General features: G+C 67.8%; 4 protein-coding genes across 4 annotated transcripts; 2 read left to right on the top strand and 2 right to left on the bottom strand.

The window, feature by feature from the left end:
• Positions 1–611: 611 nt before the first annotated feature.
• On the top strand, positions 612–6,301 carry TIMM50 (translocase of inner mitochondrial membrane 50). Its single transcript, XM_032746084.3, has 11 exons — positions 612–824; positions 1,113–1,254; positions 2,005–2,036; positions 2,364–2,385; positions 2,796–2,854; positions 3,160–3,279; positions 4,171–4,275; positions 4,859–4,957; positions 5,042–5,198; positions 5,612–5,718; positions 5,974–6,301. The coding sequence occupies exons 1-11, from the start codon at positions 627–629 to the stop codon at positions 6,076–6,078; spliced, it is 1,146 nt and encodes a 381-aa protein (XP_032601975.3). The 5' UTR covers positions 612–626; the 3' UTR covers positions 6,079–6,301.
• Positions 6,302–7,104: 803 nt separating this feature from the next.
• Positions 7,105–12,236, top strand: DLL3 (delta like canonical Notch ligand 3; the record flags this gene model as incomplete). Its single annotated transcript, XM_072920892.1, has 8 exons — positions 7,105–7,392; positions 7,777–7,831; positions 8,238–8,432; positions 8,528–8,589; positions 9,163–10,078; positions 10,866–11,304; positions 12,003–12,084; positions 12,184–12,236. Coding segments are annotated over 8 exons (2,043 nt in total), but the record flags the coding sequence as incomplete, so codon positions are not given.
• On the bottom strand, positions 12,232–16,503 carry QPCTL (glutaminyl-peptide cyclotransferase like). The gene is made up of 7 exons (XM_072920951.1): positions 16,248–16,503; positions 15,278–15,436; positions 14,423–14,698; positions 13,523–13,672; positions 13,220–13,319; positions 13,005–13,121; positions 12,232–12,468 (listed from the first exon to the last, which is right to left on the bottom strand). The coding sequence occupies exons 1-7, from the start codon at positions 16,473–16,475 to the stop codon at positions 12,323–12,325; spliced, it is 1,176 nt and encodes a 391-aa protein (XP_072777052.1). The 5' UTR covers positions 16,476–16,503; the 3' UTR covers positions 12,232–12,322.
• A 906-nt stretch (positions 16,504–17,409) lies between these two features.
• FBXO46 (F-box protein 46) lies at positions 17,410–20,401 on the bottom strand. The gene is made up of 2 exons (XM_030262658.4): positions 20,303–20,401; positions 17,410–19,252 (listed from the first exon to the last, which is right to left on the bottom strand). Exon 2 carries the CDS (start codon positions 19,205–19,207, stop codon positions 17,501–17,503), a length of 1,707 nt encoding a protein of 568 aa, XP_030118518.4. The 5' UTR covers positions 19,208–19,252; positions 20,303–20,401; the 3' UTR covers positions 17,410–17,500.
• Between the last annotated feature and the right edge of the window lie 371 nt (positions 20,402–20,772).

Below are 20,772 nucleotides of genomic sequence, written 5' to 3'. Positions count from 1 at the left end.
GTTTTGGTGCGAGTTTTGGGGGGTTTGGGGCCAATTTTGGGACAGGTTTTGGAGCCCTTTCTGGGGCAAATTTTGGAGGGTTTGGGGCTGGTTTACAAGCCCGTTTTGGGGGCAATTTGGGCTGTTTTCGGGGCCCTTTTTAGGGCCAGTTTTAGAGGGTTTGGGGCTGGTTTTGGGACAAGTTTTGAGGCCAGTTTCAGGGCCCATTTTGGGGCCAGTTTCGGAGGGTTTGGGACCGGTTTTGGGGGAAATTGGAGTTGGTTTCCAGGCCCTTTTTGGGGGAAATTTTAGGGGCTTTGGGGACGGTTTCAGGGCCCATTTTGGGACAAGTTTTGGGGGTTTTGGGGCCGGTTCCGGGGGTCGCGCCCCCGCCATTGACCCGGGCGCGGCTCCACGTGTTCCCCGGCTTCGCGCCTCTTCCGCCAGCACTTGTTCTGATTGGCTGCCGCGCCGCTAGCCCCGCCTCCCCCCCGCGACCATTGGCCGCCCGTCTCGCCGCCATTGGCTAAGCAGCGCTCTGCCCCGCCCTCCTCCCGCAACCCTCACCTCTGATTGGCTCTCCCCTCCCCGACCGCGCGGATCCCATTGGCTGCCGCTCCCGCGCCGGCGCTTTGCCGTACAGCAACATGGCGGCGTCCGCGGCGGGGCGAGCGGCGGCCTGGGGGCTCCGCGGGGCGCTGGCGGCGCGGCGGGGCCGGGCCGCGACCCCCGGGACCCCCGGGCCGCCCCCCGGCGCCGCTCCCGGGCCCCGCCGCGCCGCCAGCGGCCCCGCCGCGGGCTCCGACACGGCCGCGGTGCTGCGGGAGCGGCTGCGGCAGCGCCAGGTGGGGGCGCGGACATGGCGGCGGGGGCGGGGGGCGGGCCCGGGGGTCCCCCTCGGCCCCGCGGCCGCCGCCGAGAGTTCCGCGGGTGTGCCCGGGGTTTCCCAGGTGTCACCAGGTGTCACCAAGTGTTCCAAGGTGTCACCAGGTGTCCCACACCGTCCCTGGGTGTCCCCGGGTGTCCCCAGGCCTCACCTGTCCGCAGGTGACTGGGGACACCCCGCAGGTGTCGCCGCTCTGACGTGTCCCCCCGTTGTCCCTGTCCCCTGACCCGTCCCGGTGTCCCCGCAGGTGGCCGGTGACACGGGTGACAGCGGTGCCACCGCCGGTGCCCAGGCCGGGCCGGGGCCCCGGGGGTCGCTGCGGGCGCTGGCGCTGCGCCTGGGGGGGCTCCTGGCGGCCACCGGCGGCGCCGCCGTGCTCTACGTCTTCGGTGGGTCCCGGTGTCCCCGAGTGTCCCCAAGTGTCCCCCGGGTGTCCCCAGGTGTCCCTGGGTGTCCCCCGGGTGTCCCCAAGTGTCCCCCGGGTGTCCCCAGGTGTCCCCGAGTGTCCCTGGATGTCCCCCGGGTGTCCCTGAGTGTCCCCAATTGTCACAGAGTGTACCTGGATGTCCCCCGGGTGTCCCCAGGTGTCCCTGGGTGTCCCCTGGGTGTCCCCAAGTGTCCCCCGGGTGTCCCTGGGTGTCCCCGAGTGTCCCCAAATGTCCCCCGGATGTCCCCGGGTGTCCCTGGGTGTCCCCGGGTGTCCCTTGGGTGTCCCCAAGTGTCCCCGGATGTCCCCCGGGTGTCCCCAAGTGTCCCCCGGGTGTCCCCAAGTGTCCTCCGGGTGTCCCCAAGTGTCCCCCGGGTGTCCCTGGGTGTCCCTGAGTGTCCCCAAGTGTCCCCCGGGTGTCCCTGGGTGTTCCCCGGGTGTCCCCAATTGTCACAGAGTGTCCCCCGGGTGTCCCCAAATGTCCCCGGGTGTCCCCAAATGTCCCTGACTGTCCCTGGGTGTCCCCGAGTGTCACAGAGTGTCCCCAAGTGTCCCCAAATGTTCCTGGGTGCCCCCAAATGTCCCCAGGTGTCCCCAAGAGTCCCCAAATGTCCCCAGGTGTCCCCAAGTGTCCCTGTGCACCCCCAGGACACTGAGGGGACACTTGGGGACACTGAGGGGACACTGACGATGTCCCCAATGTCCCCCCCAGGCAGCAACGCCGTGGACGAGCACGGGGACAAGGTGAGGGGACAGAGGGGAGGGTGGCTGTCCCCAAACTGTCCCCAAAGCGTGTGGCACAGGGGGGGAGGGGCGGTCCTGGGGGGCGTCCGGTCCCTCCCCCACCCGCGGTGTCACTTTTGTCACCAAAGCCCTTCCTGCCAGCGCGGGGACATCCGGGGGACATCAAAGGGGCGGCAGCGGGTGACAATGACCCGCGGGGGGACGACAGGACGGGAGGGCAGAGTGTCACCCACGTGTGGAATGTCCCCGCAGGGCCCCCGGTGCCACCTCGGGGTCCCTCTGGTGTCCCCTCAATGTCCCCTCAATGTCCCCTCCCTGTCCCCACAGATCCCCGATGAGTTTGACAGCGGTGAGTGACCCCGGGGGGAGGTGACAGGGGAGGGGGCAGTGCCACCCACCCCCCAGTGCCACCCACCCCCCCAGTGCCACCCCTCCCAAGTGCCATTTGTCACCTCGGTGTCACCCCCGGCCCCTTTCACGCCCTGGTGTCACCCAAAAGGGGTGGGGGTCCCTTTTGTGGGGGGTGGGATGGGGAGGGGGGGGACACTGTCCCCTTTTGGGGGGTCCCTGTCCCCTTCTGTGGGTCCCTGTCCCCTTTTTGGGGGGATCCCTGTCCCCTTCTGGGGGTCCCTGTCCCCTTTTTGGGGGTCCCTGTCCCTTCCTGGGTGGGTCTCTGTCCCTTTTTGGGGGTCCCTGTCCCCTTTTGGGGGTCCCTGTCCCCTTTTTGGGGGACCCGGGGGTCTCACGGGGGCCCCGCAGACCCCGTGGGGATCCGGCACATGCGGAGAACCTTCAAATACTTCAAGGATTACAGACAGGTGAGGCCTGGGGGGGGTTTGGGGGGAATTTGGGGGGTTCCAGGGGGGGTTTGGGGGAATTTGGGGGGGGTCCCAGGGGGGGTTTGGGGGGTCCCAGGTGGGTTTGGGGGGTCCCAGGGGGGAATTTGGGGGGTCCCAGGGGGGGTTTGGGGGTCCCAGGGGTGTCCCCCAGGGATTTGTCACCTTGGGGTGGCCCCAGCCTGGGGAAGGGGATGAGCGTGGGGGGGTCCTGGGGGATTTTTGGGGGTGGAATCTCTATTTTGGGGGTCCCTGTCCCCATGTGGGGTCCCCCCCGTGCCCCCCAGATGATCATCGAGCCCACGAGCGCGCGGCTGCTGCCGGACCCGCTGCGGGAGCCGTACTACCAACCGCCCTACACGCTGGTGCTGGAGCTGACGGGGGTGCTGCTGCACCCCGAGTGGTCGGTGAGACCCCAAATCCCCCAAAATCCCCCCAAAATCCCCCAATTCCCCAAGCTGCTGCACCCCGAGTGATCAGTGAGACCCCAAATCCCCCAAAATCCCCCCAAAATCCCCCAATTCCCCGAGCTGCTGCACCCCGAGTGGTCGGTGAGACCCCAAATCCCCCAAAATCCCCCAAATCCCTGAGCTGACGGGGGTGCTGCTGCACCCCAAGTCGGTCAGGCCCCAGGGCCGCTCACAGAAATCCCAGAAACCCCAAAAACCCCAAAATTCCAAAACCCCCAAAACTTAAAAACTCTTAAACCCCAAAACCCCAAAGCCCTAAAACTCAAAAAGTCCCCAAACCCCAAAAACCAAAAAAACCCCAAAACCAAAAACCCGGAAACCCCAAAACCCCTGAAATGCCCAAAACCCCAAAACTCCAAAAATGCCAAAACGCCAAAAACCCAAAACTAAAATCCCAAAACCTCAAAACCCCAAAACTCCAAAAACCTTAAAACCCCAAAAACCCCGAACCCCCAAATCTGGCTGGTCATGGGGTGGCTTGGGGGGTGGTTTTTGGGGCGGTTTTTTCGGTTTTTGGGGGTGGTTTTTGGGACTGTTTTTTGGGGGTTTTGGGGTGGTTTTTGAGTTTTTTGGGGGTAGTTTTTGGGCCCTTTTTGGGGTGGTTTTGGGGCCATTTTTGGGGTGGATTTTGGGTTTTTTGGGGGTGGTTTTTGGGGTGGCTTTGGGGCGATTTTTGGGGCTTTTGGGCACTTCCAACCTCTCAAAACCCCTCAAGACTTCCTCCATTCCCCCGCCCCGGGAAACCCAAACGCCCCCCAGAAGAGCCCCCAGCCCCAATTCCAACGTTCCCAAAGCCCCAAAACCGCTGGGATTTGCCCCAAAACGCAGCTGGTGACGGGCTGGAGGTTCAAGAAGCGCCCGGGCATCGAGCACCTCCTGCAGCAGTTGGCGCCGCTCTACGAGATCGTCATCTTCACCTCCGAGACCGGGATGGTGCGCACGGAATTTGGGGGAAATTCGGGGCAATTCGGGGTTTTTGGGGGGGTCCGGGGGGTTCTTTGGGGTTTTTTGGGGGATTCAAGGAGATTTAAGGGGGTTTTTTGGGGAGCTCGATGGTTCAGGGACGCCCTAAAAGGTCTCTGAAAAGCCGCCCCTGAAGGAATGGCCCCAAAACAGCCCAAAATTCCCCAAAAATCCAGCCCCAAACCAGAGCAGGAGCGGGGAGAATCATCCCCAGGCCCGGGGGGGTTTTTGGGTTGGTTTTGGGGGGTTTTGGGGGGTTGGGTGGGATTTTGGGGGGATATGGAGGAATTTTGGGATGTTGGGAAGGATTTTGGGGGGTTGGGAGTAATTTTAAGGGCTTTGGGAGGAATTTTTGGGGGGATTGGGAGGGATTTGCGTGTTTTTATGGGGGTTTTGAAGAAGGACAAACCCTCTCTGGCTCCACCCGGCTGCATTTTGGGGACAATTCAGGGATTTTTGGGAGGGGGTCTCACACCAGGCTGCCGGGAGGGGCGTGGGGGTGCTCCCGGGGTGCCCCAAAACCCCCTGAAATGGCCCCAAAACCCCTGGGCAGACGGCGTTCCCGCTGATCGACAGCATTGACCCGCACGGCTTCGTGTCCTACCGCCTGTTCCGCGACGCCACGCGCTACATGGACGGCCACCACGTCAAGGTGGGCGCTCCCGCCTCCCCCCCCCGGCCCCCGGACCCCGTTTTGGGGCGGAATTCCCAGATTTGGGGTGTCCCCCCCCCGCAGGATATCTCGTGCCTGAACCGGGACCCAGCGCGGGTGGTGGTGGTGGATTGGCGCCGGGACTCGTTCCGGCTGCAGCCGTACAACGGATTGGCGCTGCCGCGCTGGGACGGCGGCTCCGAGGACAGGGCGCTCTACGACCTGGCTGCCTTCCTCAAGAGTGGGTGAAATGCCCCGAAATCCACCCAAGCCCACCCGAAATCCACCCAAACCCACCCGAAATCCACCCAAACCCACCCAAAATCCATCCAAACCCACCCAGAATTCACCAAAATCCACCCAAACCCACCCAAAATCCATCCAAACCCACCCAGAATTCACCCAAATCCACCCAAACCTACCCAAAATCCGCCCAAACCCACCCAGAATCCATCCAAACCCACCCAAAATCCACCCAGGCCCACCCAGAAATCACCAAAATGTACCTGATCCCGATCCCCACCCCACAGCCATCACCCCCAAACCCTCAAACCCGCGTTTTTCACCCCAAACCCCGTGTTTTTCACCCCAAACCCGCGTTTTTCACCCCAAACCCCCAAAACCCGCGTTTCTCACCCCGAAATGCCGCCGCAGCCATCGCGCTGAGCGGTGTGGAGGACGTGCGCGCTGTGCTCCAGAATTATTCCCTCGAGGACGATCCCCTGGCGGCCTTCCAGCGGCGCCGGACGCGCCTGGAGGAGGTGGGGACACCTGGGGATACCTGGGGGGCACCTGGGGACACCTGGGCACACCTGGGGGACACCTGGGGCACACCTGGGGGCACCTGTGGACACACCTGGGCACACCTGGGGGCACCTGTGGACACACCTGGGCACACCTGGGGGGCACCTGGGGGACACCTGGGGGGTATTTTGGCACACCTGGGCACACCTGGGGGGCACCTGGGGGACACCTGGGGACACCTTGGCACATACCTGGGCACACCTGTGGCGCAGGAGCAGCAGCAGCGCCAGGCCGAGCTGGCGCAGGGGAAGCCGCCGGCCGGGACCTTCCTGGGCCACCTCACCGGGCGCCTCTGGCCGCGTTCCAAGCAGCAGTGACGTCATCGTGACGTCACAGTGACATCATCACGACCTCATCGTGACGTCATCGCCGCCCCGCACGGCGGCGGTGGGGGAGGGGACCCCAACATCCCCTCCCCCCCACCCCCGAATAACCCCAAATTCCCGAAATGCCGCGGGAGGGGGAGGGGGGATTTGGGGTTTTTTTGGGGGGGGATTTTGGGGGTCCGGCCCCGTTTTGGGGTGAATAAAGACGGAAACGGAGCTCAGGGAAAACTCTGGTTTGTGCGGGGAGACGGTGCTGGCGTGGGGTTTGGGGAAGGAATCTGGGGGTCTTGGGGTGGAATCTGCAGATTTGGGGGTTTTGGGGAGGAATCTGGGGGTTTCAGGGGTTTTGGGGAGGAATCTGGGGGTTTCGGGGCTTTTGGGGATGAATCCTCTCTAGAGGAGGCTTTGGGGCTGAATCCTCGCATTTGGGGCTGAATCCTCACGTTTGAGGAGGTTTTGGGGCTGAATCCTGCAGGTTTGGGGCGGTTTTGGGGCCGAATCTCCCCTTTTTTGGGGGCACATCCCCCTTTTTGGGGTCGGGGCTGGGGGCGGGGCCTGGGCTGGGGGGCGGGGCTTGGCGCCTTCAAATGGGTCTGGGGGCGGCGCGGGGCTCAGAGCCCGGCGAGCCCCGGCCCCGGAGGGACCCCCGGGACCCCCGGCCCGGCCATGCTGCGCTCCCCGCCCTTCCTCCTCCTCCTCCTCCTCCTCCTCCTCGGCCCCGCCCCGGTGAGGGGGGGGCGGCGGGGAATTTGGGGAGGGGTCCTGGGGGGGTTTGGGGGGTCCTGGGGGGCTTTGGAGGAGTTCTGAGGGGGATTTTGGTGTCCTGAGGGGTTTGGGGTATCATGGGGGGATTTTGGGGTTTCCTGGGGGAGATTTTGGGGGTCCTAGGGGGATTTGGGGTTTTTTTGGGGAGGGGTTTTTTGGCGGTCCCGGGGGTAATTTGGGGGGGGTGGTATTTTTGTGGGTGCCGTGGGTAATTTTGGGGGGGATTTTTGGGAGTCCTGGGGGTAATTTTGGGTTTTTTTGGAGGGGGATTTTTGGGGGGTGTTTTTGAGAGTTCCGTGGGTAATTGTGGCCCCCCAGGCGCGCCCCGCGGGGGTCCTGGAGCTGCGGGTGCTGTCGGCGCGGGGGGGTCCCGGGGGTCCCTGCGGGGGCCCCCCCTCCTGCCGCCTCCTGTTCCGCCTCTGCCTGCGCCCCCCCGGGGGTCGCGGCTGCGGCCTGGGGGTCGCGCAGAGCCCCCCCGGGCCGCCCCCCGCGCCCGGAGCCCCCCGAATGCTCCGCCTGCCCGTGGCCTTCCCCTGGCCGGTGAGACCCCCCCCCCCAAAATCCGTGACCCCCCCAAAATCTGAGACCCCTTCCCCTGGCCGGTGAGACCCCCCCCCCAAAAAAAATCCGGGACCCCCCCAAAATCCGGGACCCCCCCAAAATCCGGGACCCCTTCCCCTTTCCGGTGAGACCCCCCCCAAAAAATCCGGGACCTTCCCAAAATCCGGGACCCCCCCAAAAAAATCCGGGACCACCCCCCAAAGAATCCGGGACCGCCTCCCCAAAATCCAAGACCCCCCCCAAATCGGCGACCTTCCCCAAATCCGCGATCCCCCCAGAATCCGAGACCCCTTCCCCAAAATCTGTGCCCCCCAGGGACCGGGAAGGACGAGACCCCCCCCCAAAATTTGGTTTCCCCCCCAGGGCAGCGTCTCGCTGGTGGTGGAGTCCTGGAGGCTGGAGGAGAGCGGAGCCCCCGGTGAGGGGGAAATTTGGGGCTGGGGGCAAAATCTGGGGCGGGGGAGGGGAAATTTGGGGTTTGGGGGAGGAATTTGGGGCTGGGGGGAGGAAATTTGAGGTTGGGGAGGGGAAAATTGGGGTTGTGGGGGAGGAATTTGGGGTTGGGGGAGGAAATTTGGGACTGGGGGGCAAAATTTGGGGCTAGAGGGGAGGAATTTGATGTTGGGGTGGAAATTTGGGGTTGGGGGGCAGGAAAATTTGGGGGGGGGGCAAATTCGGGGCACAACGCGGGAGTTTTGGGGTGGGCATCAAAGGGAGATTTTGGGGGGTGTTTTGGGGTGGGGGGGGTAAATTGCGTCCGGGGGTCTCGGGGGGGGGTCCCGGGGGTCTCTGCCGGTGCTGACCCCCCCCCCCGCCCCCCCCAGGGCCCCCCCTGAGGCTTTTGGGGCGCGCCGTGTCGCGGCCGCGGCTGCGGCCGGGGGGGCCGTGGCGGGGGGGGGCGGGGGGGGGGCTGCGCTTCGGGACCCGCCTGCGCTGCCCCTCCCCCCCCCGCGCCCCCCGCTGCCCCCCCTGCCCCCCCTGCGCCCCCCGAGCCTGCTGGAGCCGCTGCTGCGCCCCCCGTGAGTGACTCCGAAAACCAAACCCGACCCCCCCCCCACCCCGGGACCCCCCCCCGCGGGGTTCGGGGTCCCCTGAGCCCCCTCTGTCCCCCCAGGGGGGTGTCGGGGTCCCTGTGCCCCCCCCAGCGCCTGCGCCGGCGGCGGCGGCGGCTGCTCGGTGAGTGCGACCCCCCCGGGACCCCCGGGACCCCCTCGGAACCCCCGGGACACCCTCGGAACCCTCCTGAGACCCCCCCGGTACCCCCGGGACCCTTCCGGGACCCCCGGAACCCTCCTGAGACCCCCCCCGGGACCCCCCCGGGACCCCCGGAACCCCCTCGGAACCCTCCTGAGACCCCCCCGGTACCCCCGGGACCCTTCCGGGACCCCCGGAACCCTCCTGAGACCCCCCCGGGACCCCCGGAACCCCCTCGGAACCCTCCTGAGACCCCCCCGGGACCCCCCCGGGACCCCCGGAACCCCCTCGGAACCCCCGGGACCCGCTCGGAACCCCCGGGACCCTCCCGAAACCCTCCTAGGACCCCCCCGGAACCCTCCTGAGACCCCCCCGGGACCCCCCCGGTACCCCCCCGGTACCCCCGGGACCCTCCCGGGACCCCCGGAACCCTCCTGAGACCCCCCCGGGACCCCCGGAACCCCCCCAGGACCCCCGGAACCCTCCTGAGACCCCCCCGGTACCCCCGGGACCCTCCCGGGACCCCCGGCCCTGGTAACGGCGCTGTCCCCGCAGGGCCACGGGAGCGGCTGCGACAGCCCGGCGGCACCGGCGGCACCGGCGGCGACACCGGCGGCGGCCGTGGAAGCGCCGGCGGTGGCCGCGGCCGCGGCTCTGGTGGCCCCGGTGGCCCCGGCGGCGGCTCCGGTGGCCCCCGGGGTGGCCCTGGACGCTCCGTCGGTGGCCCCGGTGGCCCCGGTGGCGACACCGGCAGCCCCGTCCCCGTCCTCGCTGCCGCCGCGACGGCGCTTCCCGGTCCCGGAGCCGCCGCCGGGGGTCCCGGAGCAGCTTCGGGGGGTACCGGAGGTCCCCGGTGCCTTCCCGAGGGTCCCGCACCCGGTTCCGGTGCTGGCGGAGGTCCCGGATCCCCTCCCGGGGCTGTCGGATCATCCTTCGGGGGTCCTGGAGCCGCTCCCGGGGCTCCCGGAGCCACTCTCGGGGGTCTCGGAGGTCTTGGATCCCCTCCCGGTGGCCCCGGAGCCTCTCCCGGGGGTCCCCAACCCCATCCCGGTGGCCCCGGAGCCCATCCCGGGGGTCCCCAACCCCATCCCGGTGGCCCTGGATCCCCTCCCGGTGGCCCCGGAGCCTCTCCCGGGGGTCCCCAACCCCATCCCGGTGGCCCCGGAGCCGCTCCCAGGGGTCTCCAACCCAATCCCGGTGGCCCCGGAGCCGCTCCCGGGGGTCCCCAACCCCATCCCGGTGGCCCCGGAGCCCATCCCGGGGGTCCCGTACCCCCTCCCGGAGGTGCCCCCCTCCCCCTGCGCCCTCGGGCCCTGCTTTAACGGCGGCGCCTGCGCCCCCGACCCCCGGCCCGGGACCCCCGGGAGCCCCCCCGGTAGCCCCGGGTACAGCTGCCGCTGCCCGCCCGGATTCCGCGGATCCAACTGCGAGCGCCGGGCGGATCGCTGCGACCCCCAGTACTGCCTGAACGGTGAGAGCCCAAAAACCCCCCAAAAACCCAAAATAACCCCCAAACCCCCCCCAAAAAACCCTAAAGTGATGCCCCTCCCCTCCGCTCTCCCCTTCCCCCTTTATCCCCCCACTCCTTTTAAACGCTTTCCCCCCCAATCCCATTTTCTGCTCTTCCTCTCTTTTCCCCACTTTTTTCCTCCCGATCCCCTTTTCCCCCATTTTCTCCCCATTTTCCCCCATTTTCCCCCTCGATTTCCCCCATTTTCCCCCTTATTTCCCCCCATTTCTCCCCCACCTTTCCCCCCATTATTCCCCCCATTTCCCCACCGTTTTCACCCACATTTTCCCCCATTTGTCCCCCCATATTCCCCGTTATTCCCATTTCCCCCATATTTTCCCCTCATTTTTCCCCCCATTTCCCCCTATTTCCCCCCGTTTTTGCCCTATTTTATCCCACATTTCCCTCCCGTTTTCTCCCCTATTTTATCCCACATTCCCCCCCATTTTCCCCCTATTTTATCCCACATTTCCCATCCATTTATCCCCTGTTTTATCCCACATTTCTCCCCTGTTTTATCCCATATTTCTGCCCGTTTTTCACCCGTTTTATCCCACATTTCTCACCTGTTTTATCCCATATTTCTGCCCGTTTTTCACCCGTTTTATCCCCCATTTTCCCCCGTTTTTCACCCGTTTTATCCCCCATTTCCCCCCCGTTTTATCCCACATTTTCCCCCGTTTCTCACCCATTTTCTCCCCCGTTTCCCCCCGTTTTTTCCCCCACCCCGCCGTTTCCTCCGCGCCAGGCGGGCAGTGCCGGGACTCTCAGGGCCTGGCCCCGCTGTGCCGCTGCCCGCCGGGTTTTTCGGGGCGCCGCTGCCAGCACAACGCGGACGACTGCAGCCCGAACCCCTGCGCGCACGGCGGCACCTGCCAGGACGGCGCCAACTCCTTCAGCTGCACCTGCACGCTCGGCTTCGGGGGGCCGCGCTGCCGCCGCCGCGCCGGGGCCTGCGCCCCCAACCCCTGCGGGCACGGCGGCACCTGCTTCACGCACTTCTCGGGGCCGGTCTGCGCCTGCCCCCCCGGCTTCATGGGGGTGCGCTGCGAGGAGGAGGTGGGGGCGCCGCCGGCCGCCCCCCGCCCGCGCCGAGGAACGGCCCCGCTGGCGCTGTGCGCGCTGCCGCTGCTGCTGGTGGCGCCCGGCGTGGGGCTGGCGGTGGCGCGCAGGCGGCGAGGGAGCAGGTCAGGTTTTGGGGGTTTGGGGGGAATTTGGGGGGAGTTTGGGGGTTTTGGGGGGAGTTTGGGGGGTTTGGGGGCAGTTTGGGGGGTTTGGGGGGAGTTTGGGGGGGTTTGGGGCAGTTTGGGGCTGTTATTGGGGCTGGTGGTGGCGCGCAGGTGGCGAGGGAGCAGGTCAGGTTTTGGGGGATTTGGGGCAGTTTTGGGGGGGTTTGGGGCAGTTTTGAGGGGGTTTGGGGCAGTTTTGAGGGGTTTTGGGGCAGTTTGGGGAGTTTGGGGGCAGTTTGAGGGGTTTTGGGGCAGTTTGGGGTTCAGGGTTTGGGGTTCGGGGCTGTTATTGGGGCTGGCGGTGGCGCGCAGGCGGCGAGGGAGCAGGTCAGGTTTTGGGGGGAATTTGGGGGAATTTTAGGGGATTTGGGGGCAGTTTGGGGGTTTTGGGGCAGTTTGGGGGGTTTGGGGCATTTTGGGGCAGTTTAGGGGGGTTTGGGGGGAACTTTGGGGTTCAGGGTTTGGGGGTCAGGGGTTCCCACGGTTGTTACTGGGGCTGGCGGGGAGGGGCAGGTGAGGTTTTGGGGGGATTTGGGGGATTTTGGGGGGTTTTGGGGTCTCTGAGCTCCAAAGGGGATTTTGGGGGGTCCCGGTGGGTTCCAGGGCAGGATTTGGGGTTTTTTGGGGGGGGGTCTCACAGTGGGTTTTGGCAGCAGGACCCCGACAGACACGGGGGGGACCCCTCGGCTGAGCCCCCCCGGGCCGGAGCGGCGCCCACAGAGACCCTCGGCCACGCGGGTGAGACCCCCAGACCCCCAAATCCCCCCCGGGACCCCCAAATCCCGCCTCAAGACCCCCAAACCCCCTCCCTTTAACCCCTTTTTTCCCCTCCCTCAGGTGTGACCCCAGGTGTGCCCCCAAATCCAGGCAATAAATGGAATTCCAGTGGTTTTGGGGTTCTTTTGGTGATTTTTTGTGGTTTTGGGGTTTCTTTGAGGTTTTTGGGGTTTTTGTGGGGTTTTTGGGGCCGGGGGGGTCAGAGCTGCAGGAACTCGGCCACGAAGACCAGCAGGACCTTGGCCAGGTCCTGCACGGTCGGGGGGTGCAGGTTGGCCTCGGTGTCCCCCGGCGTGTGCCACACCCGCGGGAACGGCGTCGGGATCAGGTGCAGCACCGGCACACCTGGGACAGGACAGAGGGACACTGGGGACACCTGGGGACAGTGGGGACACCTGGGACAGGGACAGAGGGACAGTGGGGACACCTGGGGACACCGAGGGGACAGTGGGGATACCTGCGGGGATATTTGGGACATGGGGGACACAAGGGGGGACACCTGGGGGACATTGGGGACAGAAGGGACGCTGGGGACAGGGTGGTGACAGTCTGGGGACACTGGGGTCACTGGGGACACCGGGGGGACATTGGGGACACCTGGGGACATTGGGGGACATTGGGGACACCTGGGGGACATTGGAGACACCTGGGACAGGGTGGTGACAGTTTGGGGACACTTGGGGACACCGGGGACAGTTTGGGGACACCGGGGGCAGTTTGGGAACACCGGGGACACTGGGGACAGTTTGGGGACACTGGGGACAGTTTGGGGACAGTCACCTCGCCGCAGGAAGGGGAGAGGGGACACTGGGGATACTGGGGACAGTTTGGGGACACTGGGGACAGTTTGGGGACACTGGGGACAGTTTGGGGACAGTCACCTCGCCGCAGGAAGGGCAGGTGATCGTCCTCCACGGGCCCCGGGGGCGGCTCCAGGCGGAAGAACGGCGGCTCCGGTGGCGCCGCGTGCAGCAGCCCCAGGCGGCGCAGCCGCTGCTCTGCGGGGACACGGGGACACGGGGACACGGGGGACATTGGGGACATCGGGGACGTGTGGCCGCCAGTGTCCCCGTCCCGCCCTGTCCCCATCCCGTACCGATGGTGGCCAGGCGCAGGAACCAGCGGTGGCTCTCCGGGAAGTGGCTGTGGATGGCGGGACGGGGGGCACCCAGCAGGTCCAGCAGCACCAGCAGGCTCTGGGGACAGAGGGGACAGTGTGGGGACAGAGTGGGGACACCACGGGGACAGCGTGGGGACAGCAGGGACACAGGGACATGGCCATGGGGACGGGGACAAACCACAGGGACAGCGTCCCCCCCGTGTCACTGGCCATGCTGGTGACCTCTGACCCCACGGGTGACCCCCGGTGTCCCTGACCCCGCGGTGACCCGTCACTGACCATGGCGGTGACCTCTGACCCCGCGGGGTGACCCCGCGCCGCCATCTTGGCCGCCAGGTGCCGCGCCCCGTACAGGGAGTCGCTGTCGCTCCAGGCCTCGAACGCCTCCTCCCCGTCCAGGAACAGCAGCTGCAGCGTCAGCGCCGGGTCCTGAGGGGCACACCTGTCACACACCTGGGCACACCTGGGCACACCTGGGGGACAGCTGGGGCACACCTGGGCACACCTGGGGGACAGCTGGGCACACCTGGGCACACCTGTGTGACACCTGGGGACAGCTCAGCACACCTGGGGGACAGCTGGGCACACCTGGGCACACCTGGGATACACCTGGGGGACAGCTGGGCACACCTGTGTCACACCTGGGCACACCTGGGCACACCTGCCACACTGCCCAGGTGATCCCGACGTGACCCCAGGTGACCCCTGGTGACTCCCAGCTGTCCTGAGGTGTGTCCAGGTGTCCCCCAGGTGACCACCACGTGTCCCCCAGGTATCCTGAGCAGTGTCCAGGTGCCCCCAGATGTCCTGAAGTGACTCCTAGATGCCCCCAGGTATGCCTACCTGTCCTCAGGTACCCTCACCTGTCCCCACCTGTCCCCAGGTACCCCATGTGTGTCCCCAGGTACCCCAGGTGTACCCGCAGGTACCCCAGGTGCCCTCACCTGTCCCCAGGTGCCCTCACCTGCTCTCCCCTGTCCCTCACCTGTCCCCAGGTACCTCACCTGCTCCCCTCTCTCCCTCAGGTGCCCGTCCAGCGCCGCAGCCAGCTCCAGCAGCAGGGCATGGATGACCCATACATGTCCCCAGGTGTCCCCAGGTGTCCCCAGGTGCCCTCACCTGTCCCCAGGTGTCCCCAGATGCCCTCACCTGCTCTCACCTGTCCCCAGGTGCGCTCACCTGCTCTCCCCTGTCCCTCAGGTGCCCGTCCAGCGCGGCAGCCAGCTCCAGCAGCAGGGCGCAGGGCACGGCGGCGTCGGTGGCGCCCACGAAGGTGCCGCCGGGCAGCGCTTTGGTGTCGTAGTGGCAGCCCAGCGCCAAACGCCGCGATGCCACCGGGGCCACCGTGGCCACCACGCTGCTGAAGGCCACCGGGCCCCGCGGCGTGGGCGCCACGAAGGTGTCCAGCTCCAGGTGCCAGCGGGCGCCCAGCGAGCGCAGGTGGGACACGATGTGCTGGGGGGGAAAGGGCAGGGGGGTTTGGGGGGGTTTGGGGGAGGGTTGGGGGAGATTTGGGGGGGGTTGGGGGGATTTGGGGGGGTTTGGGGAGATTGGGGGGGTTTGAAAGTGGTTTGGGAGAGTTTTGGGGGATTTCAGGAGATTTGGGGGGATTTGGGGGCTTTGAAAGGTATTTCGAGGGGATTTTGGGGGGATTTGGGGGGGGGTCTGAATGGGGTTTGGGGGGTCTGAAAGGGGTTTGGGGCGATTCAGGGAGATTTGGGGGTCCCAGGGTGTATTTTGGGGGTCCCGAAGGGGGGGTCCCAGGGTATATTTGGGGGTCCCGGGGGGGTCCCAGGGTGTATTTGGGGGTCCTGAGGTATATTTGGGGGTCCCATGGTATATTTTGGGGGTCCCAGGGTATATTTGAGGGTCCTGGGGTATATTTGGGGGTCTCAGGGTATATTTTGGGGGTCCCGGGGGGGGTCCCAGGATATATTTGGGGTTCCCAGGGTATATTTTAGGGGTCCCGGGGGGGTCCCAGGGTATATTTTGGGGGTCCCGGGGGGGTCCCAGGGTATATTTTGGGGGTCTCACCTGGCGGGCGGCGCGGCTGCCGGCCCCCCCCGGGAGCCTCTCGTGCAGGAGGGGCCGCAGGAGGGACCCCCAGAGCCGGGCGGGGTCCAGGTGGGCCAGGAGGGTCCGCAGGGCGCGCTCCGAGGGGGGGCCGGGGTCCCGCAGCGATTTTGGGGGGTCCTGGGGGGGCAGGATGGCCCCAGAGGGGTTTAGGGGGGTCCTGAAGGAGTCTCAGGGTGGATTTGGGGGGGTCCCAGAATGGTTATGGGGGTACCGGAGGGGTTTTGGGGAGTCCTGGAGGGGTTTTGGGGGTCCCGAGGCGGTTTTGGGGGTCCCGGGGGGGGATTGGGCGTCCCGGAGGGGTTTGGGGGGGTCCCGAAGGGGTTTTGGGGTGTCCCGGAGCGGTTTTGGGTGTCCCGGAGCGGTTTTGGGGAGTCCCGGAGGGGTTTTGGGGGTCCAGAAGGGGTTTTGGGGGTCCCGGAGCGGTTTTGGGGGTCCCGGAGCGGTTTTGAGAGTCCCGGAGGGGTTTTGGGGGTCCCGAAGGGGTTTTGGGGGTCCCGGGGCGGTTTTGGGGGTCCCGCAGGGGTTTGGGGGTCCCGCAGGGGTTTGGGGAGTCCCGGAGGGGTTTTGGGGGGTCCCGGAGCGGTTTTGGGGGTCCCAAAAGGGTTTTGGGGAGTCCCGGAGAGGTTTTGGGGGTCCCGGAGGGGTTTTGGGTGTCCCGGAGCGGTTTTGGGGGGCCCGAAGGGGTTTTGGGTGTCCCGGAGCGGTTTTGGGGGGCCCGAAGGGGTTTTGGGGGTCCCGGAGCGGTTTTGGGGGTCCCGGAGCGGTTTGGGGGCTCCGATCCACGCCGCATCCTTTGACCCCGCCCCAGAACGCATCCCGGGACATCGGGGGCTCCCGGGGGTCCCAAAGTGGGTGGGGGGGGTCCCGTTAACGCCCCCCCCTCTTCCCGTTAACCCCCCCGGTAATCCCGACCCCCCCCCCCCCTCACCGGGCCGGCAGTTCCGCGTTCCCCGCCGGGCCAGGAGAGGAACAGCACGGCGGCGGCCGCCAGCAGCGCCAGCAGCGGCAGCAGCGGCCGGGCCGGGCGCGGAGGCCGCGGGAGGAGCCCCCGGGAGGGGCCCGGCCCCGGGACCGGTACCGGGAGCGGCCCCGGGGCCGGAGCCGGACTCGAACCCGCGGCCCGAGCGCGGCGCGGCCCGGCCGGGACCTGGCGCATGGCGGGGGCGGGGCCTGCCGGGGGCGGGGCCGGCGGGGGCCAATGGCTGGCGAGGGGCGGGGCCACGGAGGGGCGGGGCGGCGCGCGGAGACGGGGAGCGCGGGGATTGGGAGGGGGGCGGGGCTTGTGGAGGCCACGCCCATGGGGGGGTGACAAGGGACGGGAGGGGGACAGGGGGACAAAGGGGGGGAAAAGGGGGGACAGAGGGACACGGAGGGGGCAGGGGGACACGGGGGGGACAGGGGGACACGGGATGGACACAGCGACATGGGATGGACACAGGGACACGGGATGTCACCCCCCTGTGGCCACCCGCCCAGCTGGGGACAATTGCCACTGGGCTGTCCCCATTGTCCTCCACGGGGACACCATCCTGGAGGGGAATGTCACCCTTCAGGTGCCACCAACCTAGCTGGGGACATCGCCGCTGGGCTGTCCCCGTTGTCCTCCACGGGGACACCACCCTGGAGGGGAATGTCACCCTTCAGAGGCGCCTCACCAGCCTAGCTGGGGACACCACCATTGGGCTGATCCTCCATGGGGACAGCATGCTGGAGGGGAATGTCACCCTCCTTGGGGCCACCAGTCTAGCTGGGGACATCGCCACTGGGCTGTCCCCGTTGTCCTCCATGGGGACGCCATCCTGGAGGAGAATGTCACCCTTCAGGTGCCACCAACCTAGCTGGGGACATCACCACTGGGCTGTCCCCATTTTCCTCCATCCTGGAGAGCAATGTCACCCCAATAGGGCCACCAACTTGGCTGGGGACATCGCCACTGGGCTGTCCCCATTGTCCTCCATCCTGGAAAGAAATGTCACCTCCCTGTGACCACCACCCCAGCTGGTGACACCGCCACCGCCGACCCCACACTTCCACCCCACACCTTCCCCGTTCCACGCTTCCACTCTGGACCTTTCCGTTCCTCTTTTTTTTTTTTTTTTTTTCTCCCCCTCCCCAAATCCTTCCGCGGCTTTTCCCCCTCCCCGCTCCGTCCGTCCGTCCGCGCGTCCATCCGTCCATCCTTCACCTGCCGTCCTCCCTGCGGCCGGCCGGGTGCACCCAGTTGTTGTCGTGCAGCCCCGTCCGGCAGCCCGGCGCCTCCCGGTCCGGCCGGCGGCAGCACATCCAGTAGGAGCGGCCGTAGGGCAGGTCGTGGTGGTAGGGCTTGGGGTGCCAGCGGCACAGCGACACGTCCCCGCGCTCGTAGCGCTTCTTGCACTGCTTGCAGGGGTCGTCGCGGTACAGCGGGTCCCGGTTCCACCGCGAGTCCGTGGCCTGCACGCCGAACGTCTCGATGATCTGCTTGAAGTAGTGGCACGAGCACTTGAGGGCGGCCAGCGCCTGCGTGGGCAGGTAGCTGAAGATCTTCACCATGACGTGCTCGGGCAGCAGCAGCATGTACTGCCGCGGCTCCAGCAGCCGCTGGATCTTGAAGCGGATCTCCAGGAAATCGTGCGACACGTGCCGGTACAGCCGGCACAGCGCCGGGTCCCCGGGCGCGTCCCGGCCCGGTGCCGCCGCGCCGGCCGCCGGCTCCTCGGGCCGGCCGGGCAGCAGGAAGAGCTGTCCGGGCGGCGGCGGCTCGTCCGGCAGCCGCACCGTCTCCTCCGTCACCTGCTTGGCGCTGTCCTTGCCGAAGAACACGCACTGGTCCACCACGCCCGTCACCACCACGTCCACGTGGAAGCCGGACGCGCAGTCCCGCGATGCCGACGCCGACGCCGCGGCGCTTTCGGCAACACCGCCACTCGCCTCGGTCGCTACCGGCGCCTCATCGGTGCCGTCCGTGTCCCCCTTGGCGGCCAGCAGCAGCTCCACGCCGGCGCGCGCCGGGCTCACCAGCCGGTACAGGTCGCAGGTGATCTGGTCCTTGGCGCCCAGCGCGCGCGGTCGCTCCGGCGCGGCACCACCGGCGCTCGCGGCGCCGCCGCCACGTGGTTCACGCCCGCTGGAGATGCGGAAGGCGATCCGCACCTCTCCGGGCGCCGCCGTTGCGCCCGCGTTGCAATCGTTGGCGCCACCACCGCCGCCGCCGCGGCACAACCCGTTGGGCCGCGCCTCGCCGCGCTCGCACCGGCGTTGCTGCTGTGACTCAAACTGCGCCACGGCGGCGGCCACGCGCCGGCACTCGGGGCCGCCCGGCGCTTCCAGCAGCACCAGCGGGGCCGGCGCGTCGCAGGGCCGCGGGAGGCTCTGCAGGGCCAGCGCCGCACGACGCTCCACCAGCGCCACCATCTCCGCCACCGACAGCAGGTCCGGCGTGTCGTCGGTGTCCTTCGCCGGGTCCTTGGCGGCGTCCCCGGCGTTGGCGGCCCAGCCGGGCGCGGCTTTGGGGTCGTGGCAGCGCCGGCGCCGCTTGGCCTTGGAGCTGTCGCTGCCCCAGTTGCCCTTGACCTTCATGGTGCTGGCGCGGCCGCCGGCGCCGCTGCCGCACTGGTGCGCCACGAAGAACGCCACCTTCTCCTTGGTGTTGCCCGGCTTGATGACGTACCACGTGTCCAGCAGCACCCGCCCGTCCTCAGCGGCCGCAGCCGGCGCCGGGCCGGGCTCGGGGGGCTCCGGGGGGGTGTTTTCGGTGGGGCGGCAGCTCAGGGGTTTGCGTGGCGGCGACGGGGCGGTGGGAGCGGAGGTGGTGGTGGCGGCGGCGGGGGCGCATGGCTTGTTCTGCGAGAAGGTGCCAAAGGGCCGCGGGCACCAGAGCTGCAGCTGCGGGAAGGCGTTGGGCTCCATCGGCAGCGCCGCATGGCACGGCCACGCCGCCGGGGCCGCCCGGGCCTGCGAGGGAGGAGAGAGGCAGTGACACCAGGGGGACACTCAGGGACACTGGGGGACACCTGGGGGACACTCGGGTACACCTGGGGGACACCAGGGGGATGTTCGGGGACACCTGGGGGACACTCGGGGACACCTGGGGGACACCTGGGGGACACTGGGGGGGAGCTCGGGGACACCAGGGGACACTCAGGGACACTGGGGGACACCTGGGGGACACTCGGGGACACCTGGGGGACACTGGGGGGATGCTTGGGGACACCGGGGGGAGCCTTGGGGATGCCAGAGGACACTCGGCTACACCTGGGGGACACCAGGGGGACGTTCGGGGACACTCAGGGACACTGGGGGACACCTGGGGTACACTGGGGGGATGCTTGGGGACACCTGGGGGGAGACTTGGGGATGCCAGAGGACACTCGGGGACAGCTGGGGGACACCAGTAGGACACTTGGGGACATTGGAGGACACTTGGGGACACCGGGGGGACACTTGAGGACCCTTGGGGACATCGTGGGGCTGCACCCCCCCCCCCACGCGCGCCTCAAGCCCCGCCCCCCGGGCCCGTTACGCCCCGCCCCTCCTCACGCCCCGCCCACACCCCGGAGAAGACCACGCCCCTCCCGCTGAACGCCTCCGCCCACCCGGCCAGCGGCCAATCAGCGCGCGGCGTTCGGGCCATGCCCATATATGGACGGCGGCGCGCGGGGGCGGGGCTTCCAGGAGGGGGCGTGGCCCGGCCGGTCCCGGTCCCGCGTGGGCCCCGGGAGGGGAGGGGGGGGGGGGAGCCCCGGTTTTGGAGGGGGGGGGGCGGGAACCGGCGCCAGTGTCCGGTGGGGAGGAGGCGTTAACGGGCCCTGGCAGCGCGGGGACACCGCCGGAGCCTCCGGGCGCACCGGGTTCCCCCCCTGAGGACCCCCGCTGTCCCCGCCGTTAGGCCTCTCCCAGGCCCGCACGCCCCGGGGAGCGTCCCGCGAGGCCCCCACGCCCACGGGCCTGCCCCTCCCGCGGCGGCCGGGCCCCACCCGGTGCCGCCGCCCCTCCCCCGCTCACCGGGCCGTGCCGGGCGCGGCCGCTCCGCCTCTCCGGCCGCTTCCGGGGTGCCCCGCCGCGCCTGCGCCCGGGGCCCGCCGCGCTCCGCGCCTGCGCCCGCGCGAGGCTTCACGGGAGCTGTAGTTCGCGCTCGCCGGGCTGCGGGCGGCCGCGCGGCGCCTCACGGGAGCTGTAGTTCGCGCCCGTGCCGTTCGGCGCCGCGGGGCGTGCTGGGAGTTGTAGTTCCCCCCCTCACAGACACACAATGGCGGCGCGGCGCCCCCCGGGGTCACGTGGTTTATTTTTTAGGGTACAAAGCCGCGACCCCCGTGTGCCCCCCCCGCCCCCAAACACCCAAATCCCCAGGATTTCACCCCAAATTGAACCAAACCACCCCCCATTCCCCGCAACCAAAACTTTTGAGGACTCGCCCATCCCCAGCACCCACAGGTGCCCCCCAACACCCCCAGGACCCACAGGTGCTTTCCAAG

Source organism: Taeniopygia guttata, chromosome 34 (assembly GCF_048771995.1).
Source record: "Taeniopygia guttata chromosome 34, bTaeGut7.mat, whole genome shotgun sequence".
NCBI lineage: Eukaryota > Metazoa > Chordata > Aves > Passeriformes > Estrildidae > Taeniopygia > Taeniopygia guttata.
Note: the sequence above shows the minus strand (reverse complement) of the source record. Positions and strands in the feature narration are given on the sequence as shown.

What these genes read in the sequence shown, in the direction of transcription:
- FBXO46 (XM_030262658.4), bottom strand. Translation starts at nt 19,207, where the DNA reads ATGGAGCCCAACGCCTTCCCGCAGCTGCAGCTCTGGTGCCCGCGGCCC.
- QPCTL (XM_072920951.1), bottom strand. Translation starts at nt 16,475, where the DNA reads ATGCGCCAGGTCCCGGCCGGGCCGCGCCGCGCTCGGGCCGCGGGTTCG. An exon ending in GCAGCCGCGCCGCCCGCCAG is followed by an intron (nt 14,699 to 15,277) that starts GTGAGACCCCCA and finishes TTTCCCCCCCAG; the next exon opens with CACATCGTGTCCCACCTGCG. An exon ending in CCTGCCCTTCCTGCGGCGAG is followed by an intron (nt 12,469 to 13,004) that starts GTGACTGTCCCC and finishes GTCCTGTCCCAG; the next exon opens with GTGTGCCGGTGCTGCACCTG.
- TIMM50 (XM_032746084.3), top strand. Translation starts at nt 627, where the DNA reads ATGGCGGCGTCCGCGGCGGGGCGAGCGGCGGCCTGGGGGCTCCGCGGG. An exon ending in CGCCGTGCTCTACGTCTTCG is followed by an intron (nt 1,255 to 2,004) that starts GTGGGTCCCGGT and finishes TGTCCCCCCCAG; the next exon opens with GCAGCAACGCCGTGGACGAG. An exon ending in ACTTCAAGGATTACAGACAG is followed by an intron (nt 2,855 to 3,159) that starts GTGAGGCCTGGG and finishes CGTGCCCCCCAG; the next exon opens with ATGATCATCGAGCCCACGAG.